This window comes from Neolamprologus brichardi, chromosome 2, assembly GCF_056152115.1.
Source record: "Neolamprologus brichardi isolate AB-2024 chromosome 2, ASM5615211v1, whole genome shotgun sequence".
Classification (NCBI taxonomy): domain Eukaryota; kingdom Metazoa; phylum Chordata; class Actinopteri; order Cichliformes; family Cichlidae; genus Neolamprologus; species Neolamprologus brichardi.
In genome coordinates, this window is record NC_142105.1 from 29,976,434 (window position 1) to 29,987,191 (window position 10,758).

The 10,758-nt window shown below is 41.1% G+C and overlaps 1 protein-coding gene across 2 annotated transcripts in view; it reads right to left on the reverse strand.

Moving 5' to 3' along the window:
• macrod1 (mono-ADP ribosylhydrolase 1) overlaps window positions 1-9,820 on the reverse strand; it is a 146,723-nt gene extending 136,903 nt beyond the window's left edge. For both annotated transcript variants that reach the window (XM_087850604.1, XM_087850613.1), the window contains exons 1-3: window positions 9,276-9,820; window positions 7,845-7,943; window positions 6,525-6,632 (exon numbers count right to left, since the gene is read on the reverse strand). In XM_087850604.1, coding sequence (XP_087706730.1) covers window positions 6,525-6,632; window positions 7,845-7,943; window positions 9,276-9,693 — 625 coding nt within the window. In that variant the 5' untranslated portion in view covers window positions 9,694-9,820. The remainder of the gene's footprint in view (window positions 1-6,524; window positions 6,633-7,844; window positions 7,944-9,275) is intronic.
• Window positions 9,821-10,758: the final 938 nt, after the last annotated feature.

A 10,758-nucleotide genomic window follows, 5' to 3' on the forward strand; every position in this document is an offset into this window, starting at 1 on the left:
CCCCCTGATAATCCTCTAATCGCCTGAGCCAAGGTGTGAAACTGGGTGTGGGTCCCAATCAGCCACCTTATCATGCGAATTCCTGAGGTCAGATGGCCCAGGATGTGAGTGGGCGTTAAGGCGTCTGTTGAGGGAACTCAAAAATACCTTTATACTAAATGTACAAGCCTAGCCTTTGCACTGAATGTACTGAATGTACAAAGGCTAGAGCAGAGGTGTCAAACATAAGGCCCAGGGGCCAGAATCGGCTCGGTGCAGACTCCAACCAGACCCACTGGACAAGTCTGGAAAATGTGAGTGAACAGATTTTGGACTTTTAACTGAATTTTTTCAGCTTTCACTCCTATAACACATCTCAATTGGCCATTTACACTACACGAAAGTAATTAAGGATTCGATTATGAATTAAATGACAGAAATGTTCTTGTTTTTCATGTCCTACTTGAGAAAGGTATTTTTTTAACAATGTGTACACAGCATTTTCTGTGACTTAGTAAAAGCCTTCTGTTTTATAATTAAAGGACATTATGGGAAATGAGCCACCAGAACTATTCTGTAATTTTACACATTTATCTCTTAAAATTCAAGCCCAAAGAGTCACGCTGACAGATTTCTTTCATTTACTACAGGAGCATGTTTTCCCAGGGATTAAATATAGAAAGTGTACTTTATTGATGGAGGGAAATTCCTCTCTGCATTTAACCCATTCACTCAGTGAATGCAGCCATTGGGCACCCGGGGAGCAGTGTTTAGGGACGGTACCTTGCTCAGGCCTGTAATGTGAAAAGAGTTTGACATCCCTGGGCTGGTGGAGCACTGTTTGGCAGAGACATGTGAAAAAATCATTTCAAAAGAAATTCTAATAGACTCAAAGCTTCTTCTGTTCAGTTTGTATGAGAAACAAAAATAAGCAAGCATTAATGAATGTCAGTTTTTTTGAAAAGCTAAACAGAAAAAAGGAAAAACACAGACAAATAGCATATACGCGGGAAGACAAACACATTTGAAAGGGCTTGGGGAAGCTTTTCAAACTATTTTAAAGACCTAACAGAAAGTCGGCCTGAATAGTTGTTTTTCGAGAGTCATGCAGTTTTTGTTTGCTGTATTTTTTGTGCTGAATGGAGGCGTATTTTTGGTCTCAATTTGAACATTTTGTTTGCTTTTCCTGCCCTTTTATTTCCTTCTAGAGAAGTAATTTTTGAGGAGATTGACTGTTATGTGTTAAATGGTCTATTAAAAAAATAAATAGATTTATTTATTTTTAAACTGGTCACTTTTTTCCTATTCGGCACTCAGACTGAGTCATTCTTGAGAACCTAGAGTTTAAGCTACAAGAAAAAAGCAAAGAGTAAAAAACTACTCATCATCTCATCACTCTTGCATCTTTTATCTTTTTTCAAGCCATAGCAAGACCCTTAATTTCCTTGTTTTTTGCCAAACAAACAGACCAGTAGCTGTAGACGGCTGAAAACTGACTATTAAATGTGACAAAGAAAATCAGAATTTAGATCGGCACTTAATTCTGTTGATTGACTAATTACCAGGAAAGATGCCATTGGGAGACAAATCTGCATAATGCCTGAATATTTTTAAACCTGAAATCAATTCATTAATCCTCAAGCATTTTGAAACCAACGCTTCAGTGGGCTTTTGAGCAAAAAGGCCTCGTGCTTTTTCCACCTTCTCCAGTGTAACGATTTGTCCTATATTCGTGTAAATATGTACCTAAACAGAGATGCATCTCTTCTGTGAAACAGAATACTGAAACTGTACTCACTCAAGCTGATTTGACTTTGAGCTGAGTCTCCTTCCGACCTTTGAATCGACTGCACACCTAAACCTTTATTATTATTCCCGAGGAGTTAAGCTTCAGGCTTTGATCAGCATCTCAAGTTAACGCTATGAATATCTCTATTTTCCCTGACGGTCTACAATTACTCATGAAAGGCTTTTAATCTCCCAGCTTTTCTCAAGAAATGTTTGTTCATCAATCCGATCACAGTTTTTATTTCAAAAAGCTGATGTTGCGCTGACGGTAACATGGAGTGGAAATCCTAGGTGACCTGAAGAGTTTGTGCCTTTCACTTGTCTAATGCCTGACCTTTTGTCCCTCACTGTCTGTCACAACACCACCCCTGCTCCTTTATCCATCCATCCATCTCCTTTTCTAGGTTTCTTATCCAGAGGGATGTTACAAGTCCAGCCTACACATACAGACTCTCTCTTCCTCCCTCTTGTCGGTCACCTGGGGGCCGAGAAAACTATTGGCTCTAATCTTGTATCTCTCAGCTTTAGCCACAGTGGGTGGGTTAGCAGAGCCAACCAACAGCTTTATCTCTGACCAGCAGAGGAAAACCTGGGAGACCCTATTTCATCCACCCACACAGGCACACACATGCAGGATACCTGCTCGCATATCAAACCACTCTTAGACACATCGCATCAAACACGTACACACAGTTAGAGCTGGGTTCATGTGCACTCCTGGCAAAAGCAGGGGAACACATGCAGACTTACATATATGTAGTCTTAACAGCACATCTAAATAAGGGTGTAAAGGTGTGACACACACACACACACAAAGACACACAAAGACTCCTGGCAAGCAGAAATAGTGACGAAGACAAGTGGTTCAGCTGTGAAGACTGAGATAGGACCGGAATATTCTTTATCTCTTGACGGTGCGCGGCTTAATTTTAGGGACAGTTTTTTATAGTCTAGCCTGAAAGATTTATCAGCTGACTCGGCTGCTGCATTTACTTTAACGCACCGAATTAGCTCCGCGGAAAAAAAAAGAAAAAAAAAAAAGGACTTCACACAAAAATACTGAGAGAACTTATCGGTTCAGTTTTTAAATCTTTTTCAATTAGATTTTATTCTGTGCAGTGAAGACGGTGGGCCAGAATAAATGGCATTTAATGTCAAACATAATAAACACTACGGGGGCTAAAAGTAAGTGTTGAAATGGAAAGGAAGAATAAAACTTTTGCAGGGCAAAAATGCAGCTCAGTAGAGCTCAACAAATTTGCATTTAATCAATTTGAAAAAAGGTTTTAATGCAAAGTTAGTTGCTGCGTAGCAGCACACACACACTCCAAGAACGCATCACTCCGACGACATTTCATTGTGCAATCCATCTTAATCAGCTAGCCCATCAGAGACAATATATCCTCCCCTCCATCTCCCTACCCTTCTCCGGACGGAGTGATTGAGGGGTGTAAAGAGGAGGATGTTTCTGCCCACGTCTCCTCCCCCAGTATGCCCCCCACCACCACCACCCGGACGGCTCTTAAGTGCTTGTGGGTTTTTATGTTTGTAGTGTTTTATAGGAGTGGGCAGAAGCCAGGAGCAGTAAAAGTGTGGAAAGAAGGAGGGAGGGAGGAATAGGAGGAGGGAAGGAGGAGTTGAGGGTTACTGTAAATCCAATCTTTATTGAGAGAGACACAAACGACAACCAGCGCCCACCCTGCAACGCCCTGTTTACCTGATCAACGAGTGCTGATTGAGGAAAGGAGAGAAGGAAGGGAGGGAATGAAACAAGATAAGGGAGCACGTGAAGTTCAAACCTGTTAATTTATCCGTCCCTATGCATTCGTGTACACGAGTGTCTCTCTTCATGCATATATATGTGTGCGTGTGTTTGAGTGTCTAATCAATTGCTAACCACCAGCCAGGCCTGGAGGCCCCCACCCTCCCAACCTACCTACCAGCCTGCCAGTATAGCGTATAATTGGCCACAGTTGGCTTCAATTGAATGTTTGCTGCCTTAGGGGCCAAATGATGCTTCAAGGCCTTTCAAAGCAGCCACAGATAATCCACAACACTCCCCTCCACATGTCAAAAACCGCACGCTCTGGTCAGAGCTTTGCTGCAACAGCAGAAAGTTTACAATTTCAAAAATGAGCGTAATTAACTTGCTCGATGTTTTCTTTTATTTTAATGTCACATTTCTTTAAGTGCAACTGGCATCACTCAAAGCCTCTTAGTCAATCAGTTAGTCACTGGGAGAAAAGGTCAGCAGCTTAGTCAACAAAACGACCACGGAGACAGTCAGCTGGGCAGCCAATCAGTCAGGCAGAAAGGATGATCGGACTCTGCCGCCCAAAGCTCCTTTGAGGGTACCCTGTACCTGCTTGTTGCCATGGCAATGCAGTCTGAGATTTAAATACTAGCCTGTGTCCTCTCCCTGTGTCTCTTTCATCTTCTTCTTTTCACTCCTCCAGACTCCCCTCTTGCTTTTTGTCACTCAGTGTGACTCTCTCACGCTCTATCTCTCAGTCATGTTTCCTCTGGCATTGCTGAGGTTTTTCTTCGTCACCTTGCCTCGTCCTCTCCGCTAAATGACACTTTACTAGCTGTTTCCTCTTGTTAATTCTGTGCTACTTTGCAACCCACGACTCTGTAAAAGCTCTTGTAAAATACAAAGTCGCCTCTCCAGAAGCACAGAGACGGTACTTACTGTATACACACATAATTACTGAAACATTTGTAGACAGATGCATGTATAATTACTTGCAAGCACACACAAACAGAAGCAGTCACACTGTGAACTATGAGATTCAAAGATCAAAATATTCACTGGTTGCTGGCACGGCGCGCACCTGCTGACAGTCAGCTGCCAGTGAAAATCTATCATTTTTTGCTAAAGCCTCATCATCAAGCATCATTTAGGCATGCTGGCCTGCCTCACTCTCCCCCGATGCATCACCAGTGCCAAGACACCGATTAAATTTCCCCCACATGCCCAAACAGCCTTGTGGGAAAAAGAAAGTCTCGAATGGATCAAGTGGCTTCTGGCTCCATCTAATGGTCACTACTATCTAAAACCCGAGAACAACAAGTGATGAGAGGACATTTGACCAAAAAATGTTTTAAGAGTTTGATATACATTCACTGGACCCTTTATTAGGTACACCTGGCTAGTACTGAATTGGAGCCCCTTTTGTCTTCAGGACTGTGTTAATTCCTCATAGCATAGATTTATCAAGGTGCTGGAAGCATTCATCAGAGGTGCTCAGTTGGCACTAATGAACCCAACATTTGCCAAAAAATATCCTCCACACCATTATACCACCACCAGCAGCCTGAACTGAACTACAACACAGACAAGATCCATGGTTTCCTATGGAAACCAAATTCTGAACCTACCATCCGAATGTCGGAGCATAAATGGAGACTCATCGGACAAGGCAACAGTTTCCAAATTTTTATTATCCTATTTTGGTGAGCCTGTATGAATCATAGCCTCAGTTTCAGTTCTGAGCTGACAGGAATGGCGGGAATGGGGTACTCTCATGGTCCAAACTTCAGTTTTAACTTCTCGACCATGCCTAAATGCATTGGATTTCTGTCCTATGTGTTGGCTGATTAGATATAGCTTAAATATTATTTATAATTCAATATTTTCAAGTAGTTTTAGAATTAAGACATTTGTCTCTTTTGTTCCAGAGCTAGTCCGTTTTTAAATAAATTTAATATTAAATAGAATTTTAAAAAACAAATTTAGCAAATGGCTTAAAAATCATTTGGTTAACAGCATTACCGTTATCAGAGTGGTTTTTAAGTTTTGTTTTGCACTTATTGTCTGTCTTTAGTTTTATATTTTTATTTATTCAGCCTCTTGTTCCAGTAACTCAGACATTTCAGACTCTCCCAGCTCTTCATCGTACTATTGCTGAACATTTACCCAAAGCAAAACTGATCTGACGCAGCAGATAAACATCAGCCACTGCCATGGGTAAATGTCGACCTTTTTGCTCATAGGCCAACTGCAGCCAGCAAGGCCATTTCCGATGTCCAGCAGATGCATGCATGCATATCAACAGTTGGAGTTGAAAATAATCACTTTCTGCAGTGCACAGACATCAAAAGATACAGTGTTCTTAAACCAAACAGCTGGGGGATACTACATAAACAAACAAAGCATATGGGGTACCGTGATGAATTTCACATATATCAAAGCAGTCTGTCCATAATTCTTCCGGCATGGAGACTTCAGATGAATGCTAGCTCTGCTTTTGTGTTTCTTTGTCTACTTTTAAAGTTTCCAGGGAGCGACTCAGCAAATCTTCTGATTCTCAGCCGTTCTGTTGTTCTTTTATTCTTTTGTACTCCACTTTAAAGAAAACTTCACAGTAGGATTCTTAACCATATAAAGCCCTGTAGCTGTATCTCCCACTCACTGAGAAAACATAATACCCATAATCACAGCGCGAACCTCCCTCACAGGTGTTCCTTGCTAAATGTATGCACATCAATGCACAAACGGATTGGAGGCGGCACTCAGTTTGGCACCAAGCTTTTAAAAACATAATCCTGTCTCATGTTTCCCTCTGACTGACTCTTCTTCACATTATTCTTTTCCAGAGGTTTCATCTGTACACCACTGCGAGCCAGTATTTTTAGTCAAATAACAGCAAAATAAAATTGAGCTTCATCAATTTATTTTTTAATTACATTTGATTTTGACCTGTGTGAAAAATAGACAACTTCACAAAGGTTTAAACATAGACACACACACATACCTGCATTGACTATAGCGTCTATCTCAAGCTTGGTGATGTCGCCGTTATAAAGGGAAATCTTCTGGTCCAATTTTTCATTCCTCTTGTAGTCAGTTGGCTGCGAACCACCTGATGATGGAAGAGACACAAACAGCCTCAGGACCAGGTTTGCTTACCTGATAAATCAGCACAGGGGATACATCTGTAGTTCAACGCATACAAAAAGCATCATGTCCTAAACAATTCTTGGAAAAGGCTGCCACCATTTATAGAAGATCACAAGATGTGTATGTAATGAAATGATTTGCCAGGAAGGCACTAAATCCTTAAGCGACTGTCAGAACTCCCTGCCAAGCATCTACAGTATGAGATACAGATTCATACAAGAGGGATTTGTCATTTCATTGTTCAAGGCCTTTATATAGCAAAGTGAATCTAAAGCAAACACATTGAAGCACTAAAAACTATTAGTTTCCACAACCTTCATCAAAGCAAGTGTAGTGATCTGCAGTGACCCTTCAAATGCATGACATCCATCCATCCATCCATGGAGATATCAAACAGAGATGCTCCAAGGCCTTCTCCCGTCAGGACATGCATCAAATACCTCACCTAGAAGGTGATTAGGAGGCATCCTAGGGCAGATGCCCAAACATCAAACAATCTGACTTAGCTGTATTCAGTGTGAAACCCAGCCACCCTTCAGAGGAAGGTCACGGACAAGCTAATGCTCTGCAATCTCACTCTCCCTCACTTGTGAGCAACATCCTGAGATATTTAAACTCCTCCACTTGAGACAGCAACTCATCCCTGACCTGGAGTGAACACTCCACCCTTTCCCAGCTGAGGATCATGACCTCAGACTTCAAAATGCTGAGAGTCATTCTTGCTGCACACCACTCTAGTGCATATTTGAAATCACCACCTTAATTCATCATTCTAAATATACCTATATAATGTTAAATAATACAATATTGTGCACTGAAAGCACTGCAGCTAATTCAAAACAAAATAGTTTTTTATTTCTAAAAACTTGACTCCGCCTGACAGCGTTTGAGCACACTGCCTATCATTGTCTCTTAAAAACCAGAGATGTGTGGGGCAGCATTTTTTTCACTCAGAAGAAAATATATTGATGTTTATAATCAGACTGCATTTTTTAGCAGCCGAATCTAATGCCTACCTTTACGGAGCAGCTGTATATGGGGTCTGTCCAGTATTAAAATAATTATTAATGATCTGAAACCTTGGAAATCTGAGACTCTTAGAAAACCTTACCACTACTATCACTCAACTCTCTGTGAACAGAATGGTAACTGTGACTGATGCTGAGGGTCTGACCTGCAGTGGGAGTCCACACTGAGATCTCACCCAGTGGCTTATAGTCAGTTGTCCAGTAGTACTGACGCCTGTCCTCCATGCTCAGAGACAGCAGGTAGACTGAGAGAAAAGTTAGATAAAGAGAACAGGCAGTAAGTCATCTGAAACATATAACATCAAACGTATTTGTCATTTGCACTTTGAGCAGACATCAGTGAGTTTCTGACTGAATATTTGATCACTCTTCTTGGCAGATTTTGGGAAAAAAATTTCTCCAGAAGGCTTTTGGCCTGTCCATGTAGGCAGTAGCAAATTTGGTCAGCACCCTCTAAGTCCATGACAATGTAAAACTCAGTCATGCTGGTGTTCCAGCAGTTTCCAGTTCATGACACGCTTGAGTCTTTGTGACTCCTGGTTGTACCAAACCAATCTCCTCTCATCTGAGAGTGACAGTTTGGATCTTCTTCCAGACTTTACAAAGGAGGTGACAAATCCAGAAAACTTATTCTTGCATATAGTCATTTGACTATGGAATCTGGAGTTGTTGAGAAATGGCTCCATTAAGCTTTGGCCTCAACCCAACTGAAAACTTTTAGATAATGCTTCAATTCCAGCTCTATGACTGGAAACAATTGAGTTTAAATGAACTCCAGTTAAGTGAACTTCCAAGAAGAGATGTCAGATATCTGGCAAAAATTATGCCAGATGCTTGTTGATGGCTACCAAAAGCATCTGTTCGAGTACAACTTGCTAACAGACATTTAACTAAATATCAATGGGGCTGTATGTGTCCATTTTAGCGTGTATGTATACTTTTCACCCTGTGTAGATTAAAGAGAACCAAAAATCATTTCAAATTTGTGCATCCTATTCTTTAATTTATTTTTTTAAGTCATTAAAGATGTATGCTGTACAATCATTCCATCCAGGAAAAACAGTTAATTAAAAAAATAAAATGAATAAAATAAATAAATACAATTTAAAGCCCAAAATTACCATGACATTCATGCCTATGATGAGTGTGTGTAAACTTCAGACCACAACCTTATGAAGGAAACTAAATAGTGCATGAAATTTTTCACAAGCTTACAACTTCAGGCAGCAGTAAGTCAGTTTCATTCCAAAATTTATAATTTTATAACGTTACTGTATTTTAATCATGTATTATTTAATTTACTAGTTAATTAAAAAATATTGGTGTGTTTTACATATTTATTATTTATTTATTTTAATTTATTAATTCGATTTTTTTATATACAGTATAATGTGTATGAAATACATGTGTACTTTGATCTGTTACCACTAATTGCTGTATCGGTACTGTTGATCCCTGTGACAACAGCTGGACAGGTTCTGGTGGTCACGTGACCGCACATGAGCGTCAAAGGCCCTACAGGTTAAGTGTTGTCAACTTAAATTAAAATCTTCGCCTCTGTCACTGAACTCTCTCACCCTTGGTTTTCTTCCAGTCTTCCTTATCAGAGTCGAGGTTAATTTTGAGGGCCATGGCGGTGAAAGCTCCGGTGTGGAGAGACTGGACCAGCACGGCTGTGCTCACTCCAAAGGCGGTACCGAGGGCAAACTTGCCCAGCCAGCCTCTGTTCACCTGGGGTAAGGAGGAATGGATGCCTCGGCTGGACCAAAGTGGTGTTGTCGTTGAGAACTTGTCAGTTCGGCGGACAGCGTTAATATGGCTGCGGGGAGCACTTGTTGCTGGCCTCCTTCCCAGCTGGGGGCTTCCAGGAGTTAAAATATGTTTGAACTTGACACCGACACTCTGAGTGTCAGCACTGACACGGGACAGAGGGCCGCCGGTGTAGTACGGGAGAGCCCCGATACGGGAAACTCGAGCTGATACTTGCAGTGCCATGTCTGAGGAAACTAACGGGTCGTGCTGCTACGGCTTTCCAGTTTGCAGTGTCGGCCACACGTCGTTTCGTTTTCGTTATCAACACACCTCACAAACACTCATGTGCCATTTTTGTTTGGGAAGTTAAGATGGGACCGTACCATTTATGAGGGGAGCCTGCTAATTGCCGCCAAATAAGTACCTGTAAAAATGTGAGTTGTAATGTGGTTTTCAGTGGTGTCATTACACAAGTTACGCTGTGGCATGTGAAATAAGTAGACTACACAGCTGAGGGTGTTTCTATTTACAAGTTCCCACCCAGCGAAAACCCCGACCCGAGTAGCAGAGTCGAAACCGTCAACCACAAGAGCGCGCCGCCTTCATGACTGTCGGAAACATTGACGTTACATGATAAGAACACGCTGGCCTGCTACAGCCCACAGAATAATGAATACGAATATGTATCTTAACAAGACGTTTCCAGAAAGTAGTCATTTTGGATGCGGTAGCAGGACAACACAAATTAAAACATCAACCAAATAATCTTGACTTAAAATCGACACTTTCGCCGATTCTCCAAAAGCCATCTAGCCCTGAAAGCAACATTTACTGTAGGCTCGTACAGAAGAATATGTCCGTATTTGGTCTCCCTCTAGCGGATTCAAAAAAACAAAAGACAGTCTGTAGTCACAGCAAGCCTATCATTGTATAAAGGTATCTTCCCCATATTAAAAACAATGAGCTCCTTATTATCTTTGTGGATGTTAGACAGGAGACAATGAATTTTGGTTTTAAATGCGCCAATTTTTATTAGTAGTCGAGCATAAAAATGAAATTGTTTTGGTTTGTGTCTGATATGTCAATGAAAGGTGAAAGTGCTGCTACTAAAGTATAGAACTCATAACTCACACCCTAAAGTTACATTTTTGCTCATTACTCAACACACAAAAATAACATATTTATGCACACCCAAATTGCCATATATGTGTCACTCCCACAGTCTGTCAGTGAAAAATCTTTGAGCCTTTTCACATTTCCGCCTGTCGGAAACTGACAGAGAAAAAAAAAAAGGAACAAGCAGCGGTG